Here is a 27,409-nt window from a genome sequence, read left to right as displayed (position 1 = left end):
GTAGGTAGGTAGGTAGGTAGATAGATATGGGATGAGATGGGATGGGATGGGATGGGATAGACCGATGGCTGGTTGGACGGACGGACGGACAGAAAGACAAATAAAGAGCAGAGGTCATCTCAAAGGAAGAGGAGCACTCCAAACCATTTTTAAATTTGTTGTTGTTGTTACTTGCGAAGTTGTGTCCGACCCATGGCGACCCCATGGACAACGTTCCTCCAGGCCTTCCTGTCCTCTACCATCTTCTGGAGTCCCTTTAGGCTCACGCCTACAGCTTCAGTGACTCCATCCAGCCACCTCATTCTCTGTGGTCCCCTTCTTCCCTTGCCCTCAATCTTTCCCATTTTTAAATGAGGACCATCAGAACCCTGGATCTTCAGAGTGGCCATATTAACCTCGTGCGTCCAGTCGTGGTTTGCTTAACCTCAGCTTATAAATAAAGGGAACTCGCTATGTTCCTGCAAAGAAAACAGAGGAAGTTCTGATGCAAGTGCGGATCCAGTTCCTAGAAACGTCCCTGCTGACTGTTCACTTCTCCCTTTTAAATCTCTTCCTGCTAGGTTTTGACAAGTCACACTGAAACCCGGGATCTCGTCCTTCGACCCCAGTCAACATGAGAAAGCGCAATATTAGTCAAAGCGTGTTTGGATCTGGTTTCTCTCCAAACTGCCGGTCCTCCCCCTCCCCGCTCGCTTTGGGGTCTTTTTTTCTCCTCCCGCGTCCTGTCCCAAGTCGCCAGTTTCACCTGTCGGTGACGTCATCACGGGATGGGAGGGGTGTGGTCTGGGGAGGGATGAGGGGGACGAGAGGGATATATAGCCGGCCCCATATGGAAAACTGCGTGCCTTTTGTCCTTTGCAGCGTCGTATCCGGCTGTGGAAGCTAACCTGCAAGTTTACCTCCAACTGAACAGGTAAGAGTCGGGTCTTGATGAGGGAGACGGAATACTTGGCTTTTATGGTATAAACGGATGTATATGTATACACACACACACACATACATATATATGAATGCATATATAGATATTGCAGCGTTGAGGATCATCTAGCGATATCAAAGCTGAGTTTTATCAGTCTTGAAAACTTGTGGATCGGGGTGGTGTGTGTGTGTGTGTGTAGAAGTGGCGCCAAGACGTCTCTGCCGTGTCCTCAAATTTAAGAGGCTTTAGAGGAGACGGGTGAGACTCGAACCCGACACCTGATTTTTTTGTTCTAGCTCAGACGAGCCTCGTGTTACTAGCGGAGCGTTTGGAACAACCTGCTGTTTTCAGAGCCAGGGAGCGCTCAGCCGCACCGGCGCCTAATGGACCTGGGTTGGTTTCTACGGATCCCAAATCTACTTTGCGGGATGGGGGGGGGGGCGGATTTAGCCGCAACTTCTAACCAGCTGTACTGATTACAGTGATCGTTGATCTGCATTTATTTATTTGCTTCGTTGTCTATTGGATTTATACGGCCTCCCACCCATCTCTTAATTCCTGACTTTGGGCGGCTAGCAATATTCAAGATAATAAAAAGTCTGCCGTTAAAAAAAAACAACACGCAGCCGCCGAGATTCGGGAATTGAAACTTGAAAGCGCTCTTCCTTCTATAAGGGGGGGGGAAACCACACCCGGTTTTAATCCCACCTACTGGATTTCGGACAACAGATCCCGATTATTATTATTTTTTCCTCTCCTATGCTTGGGTTCCTTTTCTTTCTTTTTCTTTTCTTTTCTTTTTTTCTTTTAAGCGGAACCTACCATAGCGTGGGAATAACGCTAGGAAGAAGAAGAAAACCTTTTCTTTTTTTTGCCCCCTTTCCTTTTTTCCTTCCCGAGTAAGAAACAGCAGGTGTACAATATATATAATGGATAAGCCTTGAGACAGGCCAATACAGGAATGAAAGAGTTAATTAGCAAGGTGCTTTCAAAAAGCCTTGACAAATACTTAACATATATTTGCCTTGCTTTCTAGCTAATAAAAAGAGAGAGAGAACCTGTGGCTCAGCAAGTTAAAAACAACTGCCTAAGATACAATCAGCCCAGGTTCGAATCTCAGATAAAGGGTATGACTGACTGATGAGAACATAAAGAGTTCGAAATGGCCATATCAGCCTCCCAAAATTCTTTATTAGCAATTTGAATAATTTGCACAAATTTGGGCAATTGCGTTTAGCCCTGTTCTCAACGCTCTCTTCTCTTTCCTTTCTTGATGCGAGCGAGGATTGGGTGGCGCCCTGAAGTTTTGACGGCGCGCGTTAGTTTTTGCAGGAACCCCCCCCCTCTCCCCTTTCGCCCTAGAGATGGGGAGGAGGCGGGCGAGTTTCGGTTGAAGGGCACGGGGGGGGTGGGAAAAGCCCGCAGGGTGTCCCCGCCCTCTTGCCGTCACCTCCACCTAAGCCCAGCCCGAAATCGTGCGTGAATCACAGGGGAAAAAAAAAAACTTTTGTTCTCTGGAGCGTAGCCGCTCGGTGACCGCGTGGTCCCTTTTGCCTGGAAAGTTGGGTTAGATGAACTGGTGAGATCGGGGTGACGGTTGGCGAAGGTTCCCTTCCCTCCCTAAAAAAAAAAGGGAAAAAATGATGCCTAAAGCTAAGGATGAAATTTGAAGTGTTCCTTTAGTTGCCTCCACACCACACAAGGCGCCAACAGGCACTCATTCTCATTCTCTTATTCTCATAACTTATTCCGAGTAAGACTATTCTGAGTAAGCAAAGGCCAGGCTCAATCAGCTACCTGCTGTAGTTGCACAACCTATTGGGGAAACCATGTCAGGTAGTTTGTTTGTTTGTTTAAAAAAAAAGGGGGGGTGTTTGTTTAATTGAGTGAATTCTGGCTAAATGCGTCTTGCAACTGCGCTCCCCAGGGCCTGTTTCAAGTGAACTTAAAACATTCCTTTTCCATCAGGCTGACCTGGACTGACGATAGGGATTTTTAAAATCTTTTAAAATTTTAATTTATTAATTTTAATTATTTTATTGGGGCTGTTAGTTTAATTCTTTTTAACTTTTGCATTGCTGTATTTTTATTGTTGTTAGCCGCCCTGAGTCCTTCGGGAGATAGGGCGGCATATAAGTCCCATAAATAAATAAATAATAAATAGAACTGTAGACCTGGCTTCAGAAAGTGAATGTCTTTCTGAGACAAGTTGGGGAGGAACGCAAACTGAAACTCCAGGGAACAAATATTTCAGGCTCCTAATCAAGGAATCCAGAGATGTGTTTTGCAGTTATTTATTTATTTAGCGGATGGCAGATCATACATGGACTAAGCAGTGTATGTTAACCTCTCATCTAGATTAATAAAAACTTTTTTGTCTGTTTTGCAGTTTCTCTGGTTCCTAGAGGGATTAGAAAAGAGAGGAGGCATAAGCTCATATGCTATACAGAAAAATTGCAACAGGTGAATTCCTATACATTCGTAGCTTTAAGCAATGGCACACCTGTCTGAATAGCCATCCTGCCTCTGAACCCTGAGCTAGATGGAAGACTTGGCCCAGGGCAGTAACTGTATAGCAGTAATGGTCTTCCCATCAGAAATATCATAGCCCCTCCTAACTGAACTAGACTTTCTTCTTGGATAAAGAATGGTGACCATCTCTCTTTGTTACAAGCAATGGCTACGAAGATGATTCTGACCAGGACTAGTTAAAACCAACTGAGATGGTTTCATCTGTTGAATGAGCTTTAGCCAATGAATGATATCCCATTCTACTTTTGAATTTTATCTTTTGAATTTTTTAACAATTGACCTTGCTCATAGATACAATGTGGAACTGATCCTGCTACCATGATGTAGAATGATATAATCTTGTAGCCTTAACTGAATTTTGCATTGACTATTAATTTGACTTCCTGAACTTGAGACACAATATGAAACAGCGATTAAAGGACTGGTCCATGGTTCAAGTCTCCATTTAAACACTAAGCACTGAATAACTAGTATGGCTAAGAAAAAGGTCGGGTATAAATATAATACAGTGGCAAAAGCAGTGATTGTGTTGACACAACACACTGAGGCACAGGTTAGCCAACCACTTTGTAGCATAGTATGTTGTGCAAATTGAAACCCATGTGATTAGTTTATGGCACAGTTCATGAATTCAAAAATGAGATTAATTGCCTAAATCATTGTTCAGTTAATTGTGAGTATAAGCATATTGTGAGAACACAGCCAGTGAGGAAGCTATCATCTTTTGGATGGACAGCATTCAGTCTCTTCTCAGATTAATAATGGGGAGCCATTTTGAACTCTATAACTTGATGTCTGCTTGCCTTTATACTTCTGTCTCATTTTCCATCTTCTTCGAAGACTACCTGTACATGAATACACAAATATAATTACTAGGAGGAACCACTTCAGTATATAAGCAGCCTGAACAGAAAGCAGAGCACAGTTAAGCAGCAGCATTAGCTCTGGTTAGGACTTGGATGGGGCTGTTAAGTAAACAGAAAAGCTCCTGGAAGAAAACTGAGGCAAATCGCTTTTGTATCATTGCCCAGAAAACTGCATTTGCATTGCTGTCACAGAGTTGAGCTTGATCAGAGAGAAAACTTGACGATATCTTAATATATAAGAAACTTGTCTCCAGCATAAATTATTTTACAGATTTTTTTTATTTAAAAAGTTTTACAATACATTTTAACTTTAATCCCCCCCTCCCCCACCCCCATCTAACCCTCCCTATCCCTCTCCCCCATTCCCACCTCCCCCCCCCCCCCCGACTTCCCAGAGCTAAATACAGGGTATAAAAACGAAAAACAAACATAAGCATCCATATGCTATCAACAATAAACTATTAATTCTATCACCCTCTGGCTCATGTAAGATGATTACAAACAGTAATAATATTACAGATAAGAAAAAAAAGGAAGAAAACAGAAAAGGAATTTTACTCAAATGCTAAATAAAATTTCTTAATCCCAATCCTTATTCATATTAATTTCAAAGAAAAAACTTTCATCTACTATTTACATTCTCCCACATTTCTCTAATCTCTAGACAAATTCTCAATTACGCACCAAAAGCGCCTATCTCTATTAACCTTATTAATCTCCAACCAAACTGAACTATAATCAAAAATAGTTCTTGCATATATCACGCCAAATATCTCGCAGTTCCAGATCATCCATCTATACGTCTAGAACACCATTCCAATCTCCAATAAGAATAAAATAAACAATTTAAAAAAATTATAATCCAATTAGGTAACCTTTGTTTATAGTAAGTTAAGAAAAATCAACTTGTTGATTAGAAGCTTGCGTACAAATACTTTTAGTCCACAACCCTAATATACGTTTCTTGCAAACAGATAACATCAGTCTTAAATTGTTTTAAATATTAAAAAGCTTTCTTTCTCCTCTATGATGAATTCAATCCATTGACATTCTAATTAGAAATTTAGTCACCAATCTTGACACTCCAAAGCTTTTGGAGCATATCTGAAATGACCCCTTCAACTTCTTTAGACCGCGCCCCTCCCACAGCTTCACTGTAAGTACACTTTGGAGGTTCCATAACTTTCTGCTGGTCTTGCTCTTGCTCTCGTCTCGCTCGTCTTAGGGCGGCACGCGTCATCCTCTGCTCTCCTGCAGCAACCGATGAGACTGTAACTTGATCCCCTCCAGCACCATTCTCCTCTGTCTGTCTATCTGCAACTTCTTGAAGCTTTCCCTCACCATATCCCTTTGCAGCTTCCAGAAGTGGTAGGGGGATTGCTTTTAACACATTGCTATAAAAATCACGTGCCTGGGCCACAGTAACCAAACGATGTCTTTTACCTTCATGCATCACCACCAGTCCAACTGGAATCTCCCATCTGAACTTAATATCACATTTCTTAAGTTCCTGTACAAGAAATGCAAAATCTTTCCTTCTCTTTAAAATCTTTGGAGGAATCTCTTTTAAAACCAAGACTTCTTGGTCAGCAACTACCAATTTAGTGTCATAAGCAGCTTGAATGACTTCATCTCTAATTACTCTCTTTGTAAAATAGACCACCACATCTCTGGGTAACTTCCTCTGTCTTGCAATCCATGAATTAACACGAAAAATTTTATCCATACTTCCCTCAATTTCAGATGCTGGCTGGCCCAATACCGCTTCCAAAGCTTCAGAGATCAGCTGCTTTAAATCTTCTTTAGAATTCTCCTTTAAGCCCCTAATTCTAATAGCATACTGCATCTGATGATACTGAGCGAGGCTCAATTCTCCGTCCACTTTATCCCTTATATTTTCATTCTCTAATACCTTTGCTTCTAATATAGAGTTCTTTTGACTGAGATCCTCCACTTTTGCATCCAGCTGTTGCACACATTCAGCTACACTTTCAATCATAGACAACATGTCTACCCTCATTGCTCTAAACTTCTCTTCCATCTTCTTCTCCAACTTCTCCTCCAGCTTTTTCAACTTTTCATCCATCATATCAGATATTAATTGTGAATGCTTTTCAAGGGCATCTTGTAAATCCTTAAGCGTCAACGCCGGAGGAGGTACAGGAGGAAGCAAAGCTTGCAACGAGGTCTGTTGCACCGGGGAAAACCCCGCATTCCGAAGAGCTTTAGAAGTTTTGGCTGCCATCTTTCGTCACTTTCACTTATTGCACACTTTCACTTTAAAGCTATAAAATCCGTTGAGCTAGAGAGTAAAAATAAAAGTCCACATCAACTTGACCTCCTGTACCGCTCTGCCTGCATCTTTATACTCAAAAGTATTCCTTCTGGCAGGGGTGGTTGCTAACGCCTGGCTCTGCTCCAAAAATCACGGAGCAGAGACACTGCACAGCTCGGAGCAACCCAGGCTTCGGGGGGGCTCAATCCTTCAGCCGCCCAAACTCTCAGTTCAGGCGGCCCCGGAGAGCTCAACCCCTACCTGGGGCCTCACCCCCTCCTCTTCTCCCGAGGAGGGGGCTTCAAATCCATCTAAACAGCTGATCGGCGCTGTTTACGATGGAAAAACACAGCTGCGGAGCGGACAGCCCGGAGGCGGCTGTCTTCGGCGCCGCGTCGCCACCGGAAGTCCATTATTTTACAGATTTTAAGGGCTGCTTATGTGCATGGAAGCCTATAAACACTTTAGACCCTTATAGTCAGACCAAAGTATGCAGAAATTGGGAGGAAGACTCCACCACCACCACCACTTCCGATGAGGTGCAAGATACTGTCGAGTACAGTGTGTCTCAACTTTGGCGTCTTGAGGTTGTGTGGAGTTCAACTTTTTTGAAATTCTCCAGCCAGCCATGAATTCTGAGAGTTGAATTCCATACATCTTCAAGCCGCCAAGGTTGAGAAATGCTGATCTGGTAAATAAGCAATATCACTGAAATGAAACAGTGCTGTTATTGGTCTTTTCACCCAGGGACTAAAAGCTTCAGTGGGAGCATGAGCCTTCAACGAGGCAATCCATTTGTGTTCTTTTTCTTTACCTCATAAAAAAAACAAACCCTGTTTTTAAAAAAGTCATTCCGCCCGTTGATTTGAGGCAACCTGATCTTGGAGTGCTGTTTGTCCTGCCTATGGATTGCAAAGCCTTGGAACAAAGAAAACAATGAGGAAAATCACCCAAACTAAAAAAAAGCAACAGGTGATTTTGCTCTAATAAAACATAAACATAGCCTGCTATACAGGGATGAAACAAATGGAATTGACAATGTAGACGTTTGTTGCTGATAAAGGAGAATATTTGTAGACGTTTGTTGGTTTTAACATTTCAGGGTTCAAGGATGTCTTATCTGTAGGCTTTCTTTAAATATGTACTGTTTGTCTTCATCCTACAGGAGTTTTATAAAAACAAAAAAGGTGATAACAGGTGGACATTTTAAGGTGGGAGTTATTTTTGTTTTCCAGCCTAAATCTCTTTTTTTTTCCTGTTTTCTCTACCTCACCTGATACTAATTTTACTGCCAAATGAATTAGGAGAACTACAGAAAGTGCTTCAAGCCCAGGGTTTACTTGCGTGGATGGGGAGCTTCTAGAAACCAACCCCATCCTGGTTCTTTTGCAATTTTATTATTTTAAGCATATGAAGAGTGTATTGTTCCAGATACAGTCCAACATGGCAGCTTTAAAGTAAAATAAAAATCTTCAGTGCTCCACTTCTGGGACCCTCTGTTCTGGACACTTGGACCAATACATTTCTAGGGATGTCATTTGCATAGGTTACCAGGAAGAATTTGCTTGTTATCCACTCTTAATCCCAGAAAATTCATCCATGTCTCTGTGTATTGTTTTCATAAAATCTTGGGTGAGTTTTTTGTTGCACAGGGAAGGGCTTTTGACTTGCAGGATCTTTTTTCTTATTTATCTACATCCCTGATACCAATGTCAAAAGCAAAGCAAAACTCACAACAGCCAATGTGGAGAAGCAGAACAAAAGTGTTCGGAGAACAAGCTCAGCCTTAATCAGGTTTTCCTTCACTTAGTGTCATCCTGAAATGTTCAGGATGATCTTAAGAATTACACCAAACATACACACCTTAAAGAGGTTAGAGGAATTATTCCCTGAAAATTCATATTTCTATATGAAAAATTAAAACCTGAGGCAAATCTAATTCTTTGTCTTCCCCTGCTCTTTGGTCTAGGTTTCAGCAGCCTGCAGTAGGGCAATTTACCTGGGATTGATGAGGCTGGAGGTTCACACGTTGGGCTAAGCCTTGCTTTGTTTAACATTAGTTTTTGAATAAGCCCCCCAGTTGCCTGGATTCACAGTAATTACAGGCCCATCAGCCTGATTGACATTGTAGCAAAAATATATGCTAGGTACCTTTTGAACAGAATTGAAATCTGGGTAGAGGAAAACAATATCCTCACAGAAGAACAAGCAGGTTTTAGACAAAACAGATCTACTATTGATAACTGCTTTGTCTTGAACCATCTAATTGCCAAATATGCCTATAAGAGGAGACCCCTATTTGCTGCTTTCATAGACCTTACAGGAGCATTTGATATGGTAAATAGAGAAGTACTATGGAGTAAATTGACATCTCTTAAAATAGAACCCAGACTCCTGGCTTTGATTAAAGCCCTTTACACAAGTACCTGTTTGAGGGTGCAGTATGGGGTTAATGGGGCCCTGACTAACAGGATTCACACAAATAAAGGGATAAGGCAAGGGTGTATCCTGGCCCCATTATTATTTAATTTATACATCAATGACTTGCCAGGGTTAATGAAGGATACCATGGTACACCTGCCGATGATCCTAAATACTTACTGTAACAGTTTGCTTTATGCTGATATGATTTTATTATCATACTCACAAGTAGGATTACATAGGCTATTAAGAAGATTCAGCTCTTATTGCCAGGATAACTCCCTAATCATTAGCAAATCTAAATCCGCCCTGTGCGTTCCCATAGAGAGGGCCTCCTCAGGGTGCCTCCGGTCAGAGAATGCCGGCTGGTGGCCCCCAGGGGGAGGGCCTTCTCTGTGGGCGCCCCGGCTTTGTGGAATCAACTGCCAGTTGAGCTCCGGATGGCACCGGATCTCCGCTCCTTCCGGCGCGGGTTAAAGACCCATTTATTCGAACAAGCTGGCCTGGCCTGATGGGGAGTTAACTCAGGGTTTTAATATTTGTATATTTTTACTGTTTTACTTTGGGCAATAATTTAATTCTTTTTTAACTTTTGTACTTGTGTATTTTTATTTATGCCCTGTTCACCGCCCTGAGTCCTTCGGGAGAAGGGCGGTATAAAAATTTAATAAACTTAAACTTAAATCAAAAATAATGGTGTATGGAAGAAACCATCAGAGACATAAGTGGCAATTAGATGGTGAACCAATTGAACAGGTTAACACCTTTGTATATTTGGGCATAACTTTTTCCAAGACTGGATCTTGGGCCTGCCATCATCAACGGAGTACATTTAGAGTAAAAGCCCATTTGAATTTACTGCTCAAACTAAAGAACCATAGTTACCCAGGGTCCCTAGCCCCATTAATCAAGGTTTATAAGGCTAAGGTTACCACAATGCTCTTGTATGGAGCAGAAATTTGGGGTCTTTATTCAACCACAGTCCTAGAACAAACACAGTCCCAGCATTTGAGATGTATTTTGGGTGTAGATTCAAGAACATCTGCTGCAGCAGTTAGAGCTGAATTGGGAATTCATAGAATTCATGCATTATCTAAAATTAGAGCTTATAACTACTGGTAAAAAATTAATGAAATGGAGACTGATAGACTCCCCAAGTTATGCCTACTAGAGCAAATAAAACTACAATCACAAATCTCCTGGATCACCAAACTAACAAATTTTGTAAGAAGCTGTGGCCTTCCTGTCTCTTGCATAACAGGAGAACAATCCAAAAAAGAGCTGCCCAAAGAATTATGGATATAGAAGCACAAAATGATATAGATATCCTTGGTAAGGTGGGTAACTTGAAATGGCTGAGTAAATACAAACGTACTTTTCAAGTAGACAGTTATTTGAAGTTACAACTGCCAAAACATCTTAGGGAGATATTTACGTGAGTGAGATTCGAACAGCTTGACACAATGGTCAGATATGGGAGATTTCATGCTATACGCTACAATGAGCATCTCTGCATTTGCGGAGTGGCAGAGGTAGAAGACCTGGTTCACATCCTATTTGACTGTTGCCTGTATAAGAGGGTGAGAGACAAGTATCTTGGTCTATATACCAAATGAATGACCCATTGGGTTCCCCATATCAAAACAACTTACCTTATGTCCGGCCAGAACTTGAAAATAACATTTAACGTAGCACAGTACTTAAACAAAATGGTTTGGTTGAGATCTGCATATGTGGGACTGATTGGGGTAGATTGCAAGGGTGACTCCAAAATATAATTTTATCAGATTTTATATCTTAAATCATTGTACACTACTACAATTTCATTTTAGATTGTATTTTATTCCCATTTCATTTTAAATTGTATTTTATTCTAATTCCATTTTAAATTGTATTTTATCAAATTCCATTTTAAATTGCTTTTATCAAATTTTAGTAACAATTTGTTGCTGGAACTTTGCACTTTGATATGGCCCAAGGGCTAATCATTAAAGACTTATTATTAGTAGTAGTACACTAAACCCAAACCAAGCCAATTATATATCAGGACATTTGGGTGAAAGAGGTTTTAGGGTTGAGGGAGCAGTTTGGAAGTCAAGGGCCAAACTTAAGCAGGATTGACTATTTTTAGGAAAGGAAATGGAGAAAGCTCCCGGCTGGGTGTGTCTCTCTTGTCTAATAGCCAGTTCAACAGTTGACAAATACCTGTTATTTCCTCTGCTTAATGTTGCCAAAGAACTCCAGATGACTCCCATACAGCCCTGGGGGCAAGGGATGATGCAGTTACTGAGACAACTCACAATGCAACTATCTTTGACCTGTTGCATACAAAATGTGTACAGGGAAAGAAGCTAATTGCACAAGAGCCATTTATATAGATACCTGACTAATTGGAGGAAGATTTGAAAAGCTCCTATTCAAGATGAGATAAAGGAAAAAAAAGTGACTGGTCTGGTCTTGGAACAATTGTATGAGTGATGAGTGGGGGTAAACCTTGTATTTGAAGCCAAACCACTTCTTTCGCTTCCACCCTTAACCTGAGTCAGGCTTAGGCTGATTTTTTTCTGAGTCAAATGTCAACATCATTTAAAAAAAAAACAAATTTTCCTCCTTCAGGAAAAAGAAAGATTCAGCCACCTGACTATCTTCCCTGCCTATGTAAATAAATTATTCCAAGTTTGTTTGGCTTTTGTTTCCTATCACGTATGACTCTTGTCATGGTGATTTATATCATAAACTTAAAAGAAGTCACAATTTGTGTGTAATCCTAGTGATCTCTCCATTTTCTTCCATTAACAATTGTAGCAAGTGTTAATTACTATTTCCCACTTGGTCAGTGATGATAGTAAAATATCCAAACGTCATATCTCAAATATTTAATTCTTCCTTTGCAGCAAACCTATGACCTACATAATTTGAGATCCTAATACTGTAGTGAAAAAAAACATTCCTTTCTGAATTACAATTGACCATGGTCTAGAATGTTGAAATTCTTATATCTAAGGAATTACAATTAATAAAGATGCTGGAGCAGGAGCAGAAAAACCTGAATCCTAATTCTCCCACGGGACGAAACTAATTGTGCAACTATGGGCCAATCACTCTTTGAGCCCTAGGAGGAAGATGATTGGAAACCACTTCTTAGCCAAAAAAAACATCAGATAGTGGGTGGACTTGAAAGACTAGTAAAAAACAGCAAAAATAACTTCTAAGCTCAATCAAAATTAGTAAAAGAAAGTGCATAAGAGAAAGATATTTTACTTTTCCAAAAGAATTCATCAAGCAGGACGTTTTTGAAAATCAGGAGATTCTAAACTCTTGAAAGTATACTTATAGCTATTTGGTAATTTGGACATCATTCTGAGACAGTATGATTCATGGGGAAAGTGTGAGCACAGCCTTGAAGAATTTAACAGATACTTAGCAAAATGACAAAATTAGCTTTTCAAATCATCAGCTGTAGGACATAATGCCAATTCAGAGAAAGGAGAATGATACTGTGATGGGAAACCCTTATATTCACATAACACCCTAAGTCCTTTCACGATCTGGCTTTTAAACACATTTTAGTTTGCAATTGGCCTGGCTGGGTGGTGGAAGAATTTTTAAAAAGCAGCATTTGTGGCTAGGGTGCAATTACAGATTCATTTGCAAATTAAAGAGGAGGTGAATTGTTAAATTGGAGCACAGGGTTTGCTCAAAGAATGGTAGAACAATCACTTTGCATGGCATGTGATCAACCCAATCCCCCCAAATTTTGCAGTCTTACTGTAGAGTGAAAAGTCTAAGCCTTAATTAGTAGTGGTTAAAATGTTGACCTTTAACTGGGAAAACTAAGTTCAAATCCCACTTGACTCAGCCATTAATCTCTGCCATTGTTAGATTTACTTTTGGATCGAGGGCCACAGGAGGTGACTGTTAAATTTTCAGGAATTTTGAGAGCAGTAATTCTGAGCCACAAAGCCTAGAGTGCCAGTCAGCTGTTTGGTGACTTGCAGCCTAGTGGTGGCAATGGAGCCCACTGAGCCAACTGTTATACGTTTCTTAGCACACCACTGTTCATATCCCTCCTTTCCTTTGGCAGCACAAGCAGCATTATGCATAGTGTGCCCTCCCCCAATTTTCTGCATAACAACAACCCAGTGAGGTAGGTTGGGCTGAGTGATGGAGTGAATTTCCATGCTGAGGTGGGAGAACTTGAACCTGGGACTTTCTAATCCATGGTTTGCGAATGCCATTGTGGCTTTATGTGGCTAAGACTATTTATTTACAGTTGCTACCCGAGTGGCTCCAGGTGGTATACTGTACACATCTACCCCCAAGCCCCAATAACACAATTAACATAAATAAACACCCAGAAACAATGATGAAACACATGCACAACTAACAACATGGGGGTCGAATGCAGCCGCTGGATATTCCAACATGGTCTTGTCTCACTTAACATCTTTTCTTAAGTTACAGATGCCAGAAACTGCATCTTGAGGTCTTTTACATATAAAATGTACTCCCTGTGAATGGGAATGGTTCCTCTCTCGAGGGCATATTGTCCGAATGGGACTTCTTCTACTAATGCTGAGAAAAATTCATTTAATGGTTCGGTTGCCATAGAAAAGTTTATCAAGTATGTTTTCCAGGCTTGCTAAATGCCTACATTTAGGCATTTAAAAGCTATCCAGCTTTTAACCAGAAGTGACTGGATCTTGAGTTGATCTCCAGAGAGCAAGGCAAGAACTCTCCAGTTCCTTATTTAATTTAGATGTCCTATTCCACAGGAGGAAAAACCAATCTGCAATTTGGTGAACAAAATGCAATCTGAAATTTGGTGAATACAGGTAGTCCTCAGCTTACAACAGTTCATTTAATGACCATTGTTACAACGGCACTGAAAAAAAAGTGACCTATGACCATTTTACACACGTATGACCATTGCAGTCACGTGACTTGCATTTGGATGCTTGACAACCGGTTCATATTTATGACCGTTGCAGTGTCCCAAAGTCACGTGATCATCATTTGCAGCCTTCTGACAAGCAAAATCAGTGGGGAAGGCCAGATTCACTTCACAACCGTTATTACGTGGTTCACTCAACAAATGTGGCAAGAAAGGTGGTAAAATGGGACAAGACTCACTTAACAAATTTCTCACTTAGCAACATAAATTCCGGGCTCAGTTGTGGTTGTAAGTTGAGGACAACCTGTAAATACTATTTTTTTTTAAAAAAGAGAGAGTGCCTCCCCCTCCCTCTAATTACTTAAGCCCCTGTCAAGGGTAAGCAACCGGATGAGTGAGAGATTCTTAGTTTGCTTGGGAAACAGGTTATATAATGCACCCAGCTAATCCTTAACCAACTGGGGGTGGGGGCTTGGCCAGGGAAAACCTGCTCTGCAAGAGGGAGCCTGTAACCTCAGCACAATGGGCTCTGTAACTTCCACACTGGTTGGCTCTGATGATCTCATCCGTACCTTTTTGTTTGTCTGTTGGTGTTTGCTTCCATTCGAGGACGTGTATTGACAGTCTGAAGTATAGATTTGCTGTCTTCAGTTTTACTATGTTTGTATAGAGCAGTGTTTTTCAACCTCAGCCATTTTAAAATTAGGTGGACTTCACCTCCCAGAAACCACCACCACCACCCCAGCATACATTTATTTATTTATTTATTTAATTAGTTTTATATACCGCCCTATTCCCGAAGGACTCAGGGTGGTTTACAGGGCAAAATTTAAAAGATAATATAAAAGTTAAAATAGAGATAGAATTAAAATGAATTAAATTAATTAATAGCCCAACGAATTAAAACAAAGTTTAAAAACTTAAGTCCAGGCCAGATAGATAAAAAAACCAGGTTTTCAGGTCCCGGCGAAACGAACGTAGGTTGGGGGCGGTCCGGAGTTCCACAGGCAGATCATTCCATAGGGCAGGCGTGCCCACAGAGAACGCCCTCCCTCTGGGGATCACCCGCTGGCACTCCCTGACCGGCGGCACCCTAAGGAGGCGCTCCCTATAGGAGCGCACAGGACGATGGGAAGTTGATGCTGGCAGCAGGTGCTCCCTAAGATAATCCGGGCCCATGCCATTTAGGGCTTTATAGGTCATCACCAGCACCTTGAATCTCATCCTGGGGAATAGAATAAAGTAGAGCTGGAAGGGGCCCCTACTCAAGCAGGAGACCCTATACCATTTCAGACAAGTTATTGTCCAGTCCTGTCTTAAAAACCTCCAGTGATGAATCACCCATAATGTCTCAAGGCAAGTTGTTCCACTGGTTAACTGTCCTCACTGTCAGCAAGTTTCTCTTTTAATTCCAGGTGGCTTCTCTCCTTGATTAGTTTCCATCCATTGTTTCTTGTCTTGCCTTTTGGTGCTTTGGAAAGTAGGTTTACCCCCTCCTCTTTGTGGCAGCCCCTCAGATACTGGAATACTGGTGTCATGTCCCCCCCTAGTCCTTCTTTTCTCTAGACTGGCGAAACCCAAATCCTGCAACCATTCTTTATATGTTTTGGTCTCCAGGCCTTTAATCATCATAGTTGCTCTTCTTTGCACTTTTTCCAAAGTCTCAACATCTTTTTTATAATGTAGCAACCAAAACTGGATGCAGTATTCCAGATATGGTCTTTGTTGTTGTTAGCTGCGAAGTCGTGTCCGACCCATCGCGACCCTATGGACAACGTTCCTCCAGGCCTTCCTGTCCTCTACCATCTTCTGGAGTCCATTTAAGCTCACGCCTACTGCTTCAGTGACTCCATCCAGCCACCTCATTCTCTGTTGTCCCCTTCTTCTATTGCCCTCAATCTTTCCCAGCATTAGGCTCTTCTCCAGTGAGTCCTTCCTTCTCATTAGATGGCCAAAGTATTTGAGTTTTAGCTTCAGGATCTCGCCTTCTAAAGAGCAGTCAGGGTCCTCTAGGACTGACCGGTTTGATCGCCTTGCAGTCCAAGGGACTCGCAGGAGTCTTCTACAGCACCATAGTTCAAAGGCTTCAATTCTTTGGCGCTCAGCCTTTCTTATGGTCCAGCTTTCACTGCCATACATTGCAACTGGGAAGACCATAGCCTTGACTATACGCACTTTTGTTGACAGGGTGATGTCTCTGCTTTTTAGTGTGCTGTCTAGATTTGCCATGGCTTTCCTCCCCAGGAGCAAGCGTCTTTTAATTTCTTGGCTACAGTCCCCATCTGCAGTGATCTTGGAGCCCAGGAAAATAAAATCTGTCACTACCTCCATTTCTTCCCCATCTATTTGCCAGGAATTGAGAGGGCCAGATGCCATGATCTTCGTTTTCTTAATGTTTACTTTCAACCCAAGTTTTGCACTCTCCTTCTTCACCCGCAACAAGAGGCTCTTTAGTTCCTCTTCACTTTCTGCCATTAGAGTGGTATCATCTGCATATCTTAGGTTGTTGATGTTTCTTCCGGCAATCTTAATTCCAGCTTTTGATTCATCTAGCCCTGCCTTTCTCATGATGTGTTCTGCATATAAATTAAATAGGCAAGGCGACAGTATACAGCCTTGCCGGACTCCTTTCCCAATTTTGAACCAATCAGTGGTTCCGTGTCCAGTTCTCACTGTTGCTTCTTGACCCGCATATAGGTTTCTCAAGAGACAAATAAGATGGTCTGGTATGCCCATCTCTTTAAGGACTTGCCACAGTTTGTTATGATCCACACAATCAAAGGCTTTAGCATAGTCAATGAAGCAGAAGTAGATGTTTTTCTGGAACTCTCTAGCTTTCTCCATGATCCAGCGTATGTTAGCAATTTGATCTCTAGTTCCTCTGCCTCTTCGAAATCCTGCCTGTACTTCTGGTAGTTCTCGATCCACATACTGCTGGAGTCTAGCTTGTAGAATTTTAAGCATAACTTTACTAGCATGAGAAATGAGTGCAATAGTGCGATAGTTTGAACATTCTTTGGCACTGCCTTTCTTACTGAGGCTTTATAATAATATAATATAATATAATAAATATAATATAATATAATATAATATAATATAATATAATATAATATAATATAATATAATATAATATAATATACAATACAATACAATACAATACAATACAATACAATACAATACAATACAATACAATACTTTACTCTCCTACCATCGGGCAGGAGATACAGGAGTGTAGCCAGCCGTACCAACAGGCTGAAGAACAGCTTTTATCCACGGGCTGTCAGGCTCTTGAACGGGAAATAATTTTATAAACTTTATGTATGATTGACTTGCGAGGCCAGTGTGTTGTGCAATTAGCTCACATAGTGTAACAAGATGGTGGGTTTGTTGTCACTGTGAGTTGTGGTATGGGGGGTCATGAAGGGAGGCTCAGCCAATCTCAATGTATACATGATTGTACTTTGACAATAAAGGTTCATTCATTTTAATACAATACAATACAATAAATACTGTGAGATGGTCCACCTATCTTAAACCTTCTCAACCTTCACAATTGAGAAACACTACTCTAGCCTCTCAAAGGTTTGCCACAAAGAAACTTTAATGGATTAGAACAAGGATTTATTTATTTTTAACCTGGATTTAGGTCTGCCTCCTCTATCTCATGCCCTCCAAATATATCTAGAAGCCAAATCCTCCTTTCTCTCTAGCAGCAAAAAAAGTGGAACTGTCCTCCTACTTAACACAAAGTTTTGGTCTTACCTCTTGCAGTTCATAGTAATTGTGGACTTGGATCCTCAGATGAATCCATGCTAACTTGCATTATTCTGACCTTTGACCCTGCTGCTGGGAAGTATAGTAATGGGAGTTACTGTATACTCCAGTAACGCCTGTTACAGGATTACTTGATCTAATCCCCCTCCAAAACTCTTGCTAAATTAGCATCCATCAGCAAATCTGGGATTTTTTTTATTAAATCAGGTACTGTATAGAGAAATCTGTAGGTACCAAAGGAAATGTGTCTTGGTCTCTACAGCAGAACTAAATGACTTTTTATGGGGGCTAACACTTAACAAACTACAAGAGGCAATGATCACAAATAACAGCACTTCCAGACTGGGAAAGTCAGTGACATTAAAATGACAGGTTTGACTGGGCCACTGAAACACAACCCTTGCACTAGATGCAAAATAGGTGGGTTACATTCTGAAAATAAATTTGAACAAGTTTTCTTGTGTTTTTTTTCACCCTTTGTTTGCCTAAGATTATTTTGGATTCCTGTTAAGGGCTTTATGTGTTTCCTGTTTTAAAATGGCAGGAAATCAATCGATAGTTCTGGCTGCATCCTTGGCAAATATCAAATGTAGTGATCTGATGCACTGTTACATTAGAATAACTTTTCACAAAATTCTAATCCCACACTGTTATTTCTCTCCAGGACTGCCTACCCTGAAACATGGTCTCCGTTGCTTTTCAAATCATGGGCATGGCCCTGTCTCTAGTGGGATGGATTGGGGCCATCATCACATGTGCCTTGCCTATGTGGAAAGTGACAGCTTTCATTGGTAACAACATTGTGACAGCCCAGATCACCTGGGAGGGGCTGTGGATGAGCTGTGTGGTGCAGAGCACTGGCCAGATGCAATGCAAGGTCTATGACTCCATGCTGGCTCTGCCTCAGGATATACAAACTGCCCGGGCTCTCATGGTCATCTCCGTGCTTCTGGCTCTCTTAGGCCTGATGGTTGGCACTGTGGGCGCCAAATGCACCAACTGTGTGGAGGAGGAAGACGTCAAGGCACGTATTGTCATTGTCGCCGGGGCCATCTTTGTGGTATCAGGAATTCTTTGCCTCATCCCAGTCTGTTGGACAGCCAACACTACAATCCGGGAGTTCTACAGCCCATTAGTTGTGGAGGCTCAGAAGAGAGAGCTGGGCTCATCCCTCTACCTTGGCTGGGCAGCGGCTGCTTTGATGATCCTTGGAGGAGCATTGCTGTGTTGCACTTGCCCCAAGAAAGAGAGCAACAACTACAGTGCTCGATACACAGCTGCTGTCTCTCAACCCCGCAGCGATTACCCCAGCAAGAACTATGTTTAAGCGAATCACATCGTAATGATGCTGTTGCCATCCTGAAAGCTCATTACTGGTGGAGTCCCTGAGAGCAGCAGAACTGTATAATGAACATCCCTATGGAGAGCATCCTGCTCCACCACAACTTCTCAACATTTCTGGCCCATCAGTATTTTTTCTCACTATTACCACTAGATAGATTTATTCTTACCTGTTTCAGCTCTTCTTTTGAAGAGAATCCTTGATTTGTGGTAGAAGAATTCAGTATAGGTAGATAGGTATTGAATCAATGTCCTATTTTCAAGTGGTTTGTGATAAATGCCTTTGTGTGTTCTTGCCCTCTCCTCTCCATTACACAATCCCATAATAGCCCGTAATGGCTCAGAGATCACATCCTGTTCAATGGGATGATGTGGGGTGGGGGTGGAAATAGTTACTCTACATTTTTGAAGCTGTGATATGTTGTACAGTATTTTATGAAGAAAGGGGATGTGGCCTTTTAGACCTGTTGTCGTTTTTAATTATTTTGCAATTGCTCTTGCATGCATTTCATACTGGAAGCCAGTTTTTTCCTCTCTTTTTTTTAAAAAAAAATATAACCTGAATAAAATGAATGCTTTTGTATATAGCAGCTTGCCTTAGTCGTTTGTGTATGTGTGTCTGTAACTGTGGTGTTAACCTGAGAATCTACTACTGGGGGGGAAAAGTCTTTTTTCAGGGTCATGGACTCAAAGCTTTCATCGTGTAGTTCTTTCTATTTTATTGAAGCTGAATGCAAGGGTGGATGGTTTTTCACAATAGGGCATTCCCAAAGTAGCAAGACATGCACAGCAGAAGGGCAGAATAGAAAGAATGATCTGTGTGGGAGGATTACACTCATAATAACTACATTTCTTTGTAGAAAAGAAGGCAGGAAACCATGATGGTGAATGGTTGAATGGGGACACCCCCCCACACACAAACTTTGTTGTGGTTATTATTGCTGGGTTCACAGATAAGTCATAATGTAATTTACAGGGTTTCGATTTAGAACAATATTCCTCAACCGTGACAACTTAGGTTGCCAGGGCTGACTAGGGAATTCTGCAATCCACATATCTAAGTTGCCAAGGTTGAGAAACACTGATCTAGAGTGCTGTAGGAACTTATGATAGCTGAAGCTTATTCACTCACCATCCCAGCCCAGTTAGGTGCAGCACCCAACCAACTTCAGTTTAGCTCAAAGAGCTAAATGAGATTGATTCTGATCAGTAGAACTCTACACTAGATTGGAATGATTTTCTCTACTATGGTCAATAAAAGAACTAGTGGTTTATGAATATACCCCGAGCTCAGACTAACATAACCTTTACAGTATGTGCCTAGTCTTCCTCAAATCTGGGGTTATTTAGAAATGGTGATTCGAACTCCCAGAATTTGTTAAGCAATATGGCCATTCCTGAGAATTATGGGAATTTTAAATCCATAATATGGAGGGTGCTCAAATGGGAGATAGCTGCAATATATCATAAGTAGGCAAGCTGTTACTACTACATATGAACCCGGTTTGAATCTGTTTATATGTTTATCCATTGTTTGTTTACTCAGTAAACTACAACTAACTAGGTTCATATCTGCTGTACTCTGTGCTGAGTTTGCACAACACATTGCCACAAAGCCAAATAAACCACCATGATGCTAAAATACCGATGTGTAATGATATCGTTGTGAAAATGTATATTTTACATTAGATATCATGTATGGTATTTGCCTTTCTTTATTCCCTTGAACTCATTCATGACCATGGATGTCTACAAAGTGGCATCCCATTCATCATGATATTAACCAAGCAATTCAAATTGTAGAATTTGTGGGGTGGCACTGTGATGCCATGGCATCATCGTCTCTTCTACCAGTTTGCCCATGGCTACAGCTCTACTCATCCAGCACAATCATTGAAGGTCTGGAGGTGATGGAAAGTATATAATGAAGACCCACTGTGTTGGAGAAAGACATTTGTAGGTTACATTATCAGCTCTGACTGAAAGATGCATTTTTTTGTAAAGGTAAATGTTTCTGCTGTCCAGTCTTTTCTGACTCTAGTGGGCAGTGCTCATCTCTGTTTTTTAGCTGAGGGAGCCAGCATTGTCCAAAGATACTTCCATGGTCACGTGGCCAGCATGGCTACATGCCGAGGTGCACAGAATGCTATTATCTTCCCACCAAAGTGATACCTATTTATTTACTTGGATTTGTATGCTTTTGAACTGTTAGCTATGCAGGAGCTAGGACCAGTAATGGGTGGTCACCTCATCATGCAGCACTTCGATCTCAAACCTGGACAATGAACTTTCCAACCGACAAGCCCAGCCTCTAACTGCTGAGTCCTCGCACCCTCTTTTTTTCGTACGTGGCACCCATTTTTTGTTCTGTCTCCATCAAAGTAATATTGGGTTTTCAGAACTTTTTACAAAACTCCTTCCAGAATAGCTAAATATTATCTATCAGGGGCATCTAGAGAGATTCAGGTTGAAAAAGGCTGATGGAGACTCCAAATGAGGCAAAGCTTCTCTCGTGCTTCAATCCCAAGTCTCATCTCTCTGCAAGAGAAATGGGATGAGCAAAAATCTGTTCTAAACTGTATAACATGAGTTTCCAACCTTTTGGCTTGCCTGGGCTACATTGAGTAAAGAGCATAATATTGCTAAAGTATGGAAACATCTCTAAAAATCACAGAGCAATGTTAAAGGTTTACAATCTTGTAAAGCATTAAAAGCTGCCCAGGGCGCATGCAGACCATGGGCCATGGGCTGGATATGTCTGCTGTATAACTTAGGATATCTGAAAATCATCATGTTGCAGGAAGTTGAATTACAGTAGTGGCCAAAATTGTGGAAAACTTTTGGGAAAAGTGTACAATAGAAATGCCACCTTTGGTTAAGTTTCCACCAATTTTTCTTCTAATTTCTTTATAACTGTAGCCTTGTTCACTTAATAATACTATTTTACATCACTTTCTGGGCAACCAGTCAAGTGTTTGCACCATTACTTTAATTTTATTACGTTTTACAAGCTCACTAAATGAAAGAGAGAAAAAAAACCCAACCAACTTGATAGCGATCACATAACACACTGACAAATGTCCTCCTCTCATCTTCAATATGATGACATCAATAACTGAATCCTACTGCGATCTGATTGGCTCATTGCCAAAACAAGATGACACCTGATTGGCTCTCTAAACACTCATGCTCATTGGCTACAATCAGTTGAAGGAAAGCTAACTGATATCATCAACCTCAGCAAGTTGTGCTTCCTTTTTCTGGTTATTTGGCTATAACTTTTCATAGAATAAAAAGGGACACTGTCAGAATCCATTTATATCACATTCATAAATGTATGTTTAAAACATTATTTTCCCCCCCCATGGATTCTGCCATCTCCTGAGGAAGGAGGAGCGCATGTGGATTCAGCCTGCCTTAGGTTATTTCAAAGGCCAAGGGAACCTTTTGAACTGGGGGGAACAAAAGGGAGGGTTAGAGAAGAAGGCATCTGGACTGTGTCTTTTAATTCTGGAGAGGAAGAAAGCAATAACCATAAAGATTCGAAGTTCCTTTTTTCCCCCCAGGAAAGGGATGACACAGGGATGACACGAAGTAGAAGGATGGGGGCTGACCAAATGGGGTTGAGGGAAGGGGGGTTGAACCAGGTACCCTTTATAAAATTTCAATTTGTAAAACAATACTAAGTCCTGTCTTGTATTCCCACAACCAAGCATGTCCTAGTAAAGATTCCTTTTGGACTAGAACTGACTCCAAGAGTTTTTGTTTTCCTAAGACATGGATTGGGGTGGGTCCTGACAGACACAGTGGCTCAGTGGGTTAGGATGCTGAACTTGTTGATCAGAAGGTCAGCAGTTTGGCAGGTTGAATCCCGAGTGCCGCGTAACAGAGTGAGCGCCTGTTACTCATCCCAGCTTCCGCCAACCTAGCAGTTCAAAAGCATGTAAAAAATGCAAGTAGAAGAATAGGGACCACTATGGTGGGAAGGTAACAGCGTTCCATCCACCTTTGGCATCTAGTCATGCCGGCCACATGACCACGGAGATGTCCTCGGACAAGCGCTGGCTCTTCGTCTTTGAAACGGAGATGAGCACCGGCCCCTAGAGTTGGAAACGACTAGCACGCATGTGCGGGGGAACCTTTACCTATACCTTTTTCATAAAATACAGTACAGACAATTGAACAAACTATGTTGCATTACATTCTTGATTAAATTATCTTTTCATTGATATATAATTTTATGGTACTACTGCAAAAAAAAGTGGTGTTATTAGCTATCAAACCTCAGAAATACACTTTTCCCAAAATGTTTCCACAATTTTGGCCACTACTGTAAGTATTTTTTTTTAGTTCCGTCCACTAGTTTTAATGGAAGGAGCTTGCAAATTAGTAGAATAGATCCTAGGGCTGGGAATTGTCCAGAATCAATTCCCTAGATAATTGTGGTTTAATTAATTATTTAATAATTAATTATTAATGAATGAATTTTGATTAAACAGTTATATACTAGGACAGGATGTTAACCCAAGAGAGCTTGGGTTTGGTGTAGTGGTTAACTCAGCAGGTTAGAAACAAGAGATTGTGAGTTCTAGTTTTGCCAAAGGCACGAAATCAACTATATGATCCTGGGACAGTCACTCTCTCTCAACCCTAGGAAGGAGGCAATGGCAAAACCACCTCCCAAAAATCTTGCTGTGGAAGCTGCAGAGAGTAGTTCAGGCAGTCAGCAGGAATCAACACTGCCTTGTAGGCACAATTCAAAAAAAAAAATTAACCCAATCATTGTGTACAAGCTTTGGGCAACAAGGAGTCATGGCCGGGTTGCTTACATGAAAAGAAGATCTTTATCTTTAGGCTTCAAACATTCAAGTTTAGGGTAATGATTCCATTTCTCCTCCCATCTGCCCCAGGCTAAGAATTTGGAAAGCAATTTTTTGAAACAGTAAACAAGGTCTCCACACAAGGGAATGAGAGAAGGGCAAATTTGGAAAAGGATACATAAGAGTTACACTTGCATGCTCAGTCAACATGAAATCACCTGCCCAATATTTTATTTTCCATCCGGTAACTTCTAAACTTTTTCTCTCAGATCCATTGACAAATTCCCAAGTTTACAGGTTTTTCCTTTATCTTGCAAAACAGTCCCATAGCGTTAATACTAGACTCCCCAAGGAGATATCCTTACTTCTTATTCTTTAATTCTCAGCAATCAATATCCCAAGGAGATATTGTTCTATAGAAGAAGGCGTTACTCTTTAAATTCTCAGCATGTGGTGATGGAGATAGTAAAGCCCTTTACACATATTCAGAAGTTCCTGTGGTATAGGTTTGGGTTCAAATGAAGCTGTGCACAGCATCTCACCCAGATGTTTCATTCAACAAGCCTTTCTCAAAGAGATAATTCTACCAATTAGGGCTTCAGAACTGTAGTATGGAGGAAGCAGGAGCAAAAGAAGATAAGCAATCACATTGCCCCAAGGAACTATGTACATTCCTAATGAAGATACTAAAGTACAGTATGTACCAAAACCACAGGAATCCATTGCCTGGAGGCAAGGCTAGTTCTTGGAAGAATTTAGGTTTTCCCCCAACATATTTTCACTAAAGTCATACTACTGACCAAGCAGAGGTACCAGCATAAAGTGATGATACGCAGGAATAGCAATAGAGCTAGCATGCACAAAATAGTTTGATTCTCAGGAAATTGCTGATCCTGCAAGTGCAAAGCAAATTCAAGGAGCAAAGTCAAGCTAGAGAACTAGGAATTGGCTAAAGTTGAGGATAGGCAGGAAGGGACACACCAGAAGCAACTTGAAGGAAAGAAGTTGGCAACAGTGATGGGGTTAAAGTAGGAACTTAAGTGTTGAAGACAGCAGTCCTGCACATAGATATCACAGAACTGGGTGATTGCTGAGAGAAGATGAGAGAAAGATTAAATACCGAGAAAAGGAAAATATAGTACAGAACTGAATAGTTGGGGGCTTGTGGGGAGAGATTTTAAGCCATGCTAAAACTACCACTAATGCAGCAGTTTTAAGCAACTGATTTTAGATGCCAAGAAAGGGCAGCACACGGTTAATTGTTTAACTAGCGGTTGTGTTTTTACTGCCAGGGAAGTGAAGCACTTAGAGATTTCTTGCCTCAAATCCCACAATGCCACAAGTGCTACACACTTGAATTAGTAGAGATTGAATTTTCTAGTCTGCTTCCAGCAATAAAATGACTTGGTCTAACCCCATGCTTTGGAATTGGAGAAGATAAAGAAAATGGCTTTTAACTTTTGATGTGAACCTTCTCTTCTGCCAAAAAACGTGAGGTTCAGTGCCTCTCGTTTTATCCTCAAAGAAATGCTATAAAGTAGATGAGGCTGAAAGAGAGATCTTGCCAGGTTGCCCAGTAGGTTGGGTGGAGTTACAGACTTGGGATGTTCAAATACTTCATTGTTGTTGTGCTTTCGAGTCAGTCTGACTCCTGGCGACCGCCTGGACGGGTCCCTGCTGTTTTCTTGGCAAGATTTCAGAAGCAGTTTGCCATTGCCCTCCTTCCTTGGGCTCAGCGAGTGAGCAACTGGCTCAAAGTCACCCAGCTGCTTTCATGCCTAAGGTGGGACTGGAGCTCGCAATCTCCCAATTTCTAGCCTGATACCTTAACCCAGGGGTAGGCAACCTCGGCTCTTTTATGACTCATGGACTTCAACTCCCAGAATTCCTGAGCCTGCTGGCTCAGGAATTCTGGGAGTTGAAGTCCATGAGTCATAAAAGAGCCGAGGTTGCCTACCCCTGCCTTAACCACTACACCAAACCGGGTCTCAGGCTAACATTGAGCATTGGTGCCATTGCCCATCATGAGAAAATTGTTTGGGTTTCAGCAGGTTAATTTAGGATGTAAATGTGACAAACGTCTTAGCCCAGCACCCCCAACCTGAGCACTCTCCAGAATGTGGACTTGAACTCCCAGAATAAGCAGCAGCTGGGGATACACAAGTACAGGTACTCCTTGACTTAGGACCACAGTTGAGCACAAAACTTCTGTTGCTAAGTGAAACATTTTTTAAGCGAATTTTGCCTCGCTTTATGGCCCTTCTTGCCACAGTTCTTAAGTGAATCACTGCACTTGTTCAATTAGTAACAAGGTTGTGAAGTGAATCTGGCTTCCCCATTGTGAGAAGGCTGCAAGAGCTGATCGCCTGGCCCTGGGACACTGCGACCGTCATAAATATGAGTCAGTTGCCAAGCCTCTGAATTTTGACCATGAGGATGCTGCAATGGCTGTAAGCGTGGAAAATGGTCATAAGTCGCTTTTTTCAATGACGTTGTAACTTTGAATGGTCACTAAATGAACTGTTGTAAGTGGAGGACTACCTGTATTAGTCTTGGGATTTGGCAAGCATAGGAGGTTTTCAACCTGCTACTACGTGCGGGACTTAGCGTAGCAGAAGAGGAAGACGGAATTAGAGGCAGTAATCCAACCATTGGTGTCTTGGGTGTAAACAACTAAGATGACATGGGATTTGCATTCCATCCCTCCCCCCCTGCCACCCTCCCCCCACCACCACACACAATTGTTTCTTGCTAGAGTTCCTCCCCTGGCAGTACCTTGTGCCTCAGAAACCAACGTAGATGGAGGAAGCTGTACTTCATGCCAGGGGGGCTGGCTTGTCCCTGACTGTGGAAAGCTCAGCCTGGCACTGGAATGTACTGGTACCACTCCAAGAAGCCAGGCAGGGATCTCGTCTTAAAAGGGTCGACTTCTGGGCCCACAGCCAAGAAACCTGAAGTATTCTGGCAGGGAGGGGGGGGAGCAAAACTATAGGTCTGCACTCCTGCATTCTGCTTAAAGCAAAGAGAAGCCAGTTAGCCAGGTTTTCTCCTCACGGCCCGGATTCCTAGCATTTGAGTTTCTTTGGCTGAAATACTTCCAACTTGCCATCCCGGGGACAGGTTTGAGCAGGAGAATGTTTGGTAGAAAAGAACCAGTCATTTGAACTGTGGTATGGTTGGATCTGGTTCTTCCTTGTATGTTTCTATTGCTTTCTCTACATTAGCTTTTTTTCATTTTGCCAACAAAGTGGAGGAGGAAATGGATCAAACTTTATAGGTAGCCCGCGACTTAGGGGCCACAACCGAACCTATTTTTTTGTTGTTGTTGTTAAGCAAGGCAGTTGTTCAGTTGAGTTTTGCCTCATTTGATGACTTTTTTTGCCACAGTTGTTAAACGAATCACTGCAGTTGCTACATGAATCATGTGGTCACTAAGCGAATCTGGCTTCCCTCATTGACATTGTTTGTTGGAAGCCATTTGGGAATGTTACAAATGGTGATCACACCATCCCGGGACAGTGGAACTGTCATGAATATATCCCAGTTGACAAATGCCAGAATTTTGAT

The 27,409-nt window shown here is 41.6% G+C and overlaps 1 protein-coding gene across 1 annotated transcript; it reads left to right on the top strand.

The window, feature by feature from the left end:
• The first annotated feature begins 843 nt into the window (after positions 1–843).
• Positions 844–19,603, top strand: LOC308676054 (claudin-6-like). Its single transcript, XM_081341762.1, has 2 exons — positions 844–913; positions 18,346–19,603. The coding sequence occupies exon 2, from the start codon at positions 18,364–18,366 to the stop codon at positions 19,006–19,008; it is 645 nt and encodes a 214-aa protein (XP_081197888.1). The 5' UTR covers positions 844–913; positions 18,346–18,363; the 3' UTR covers positions 19,009–19,603.
• The last annotated feature ends 7,806 nt before the right edge of the window (positions 19,604–27,409 follow it).

This window comes from Vipera berus (genome assembly GCF_964194415.1).
Source record: "Vipera berus genome assembly, chromosome: W".
In the NCBI taxonomy this organism is placed as follows: domain Eukaryota; kingdom Metazoa; phylum Chordata; class Lepidosauria; order Squamata; family Viperidae; genus Vipera; species Vipera berus.
This window is presented reverse-complemented; position numbering and strand designations above follow the sequence as displayed.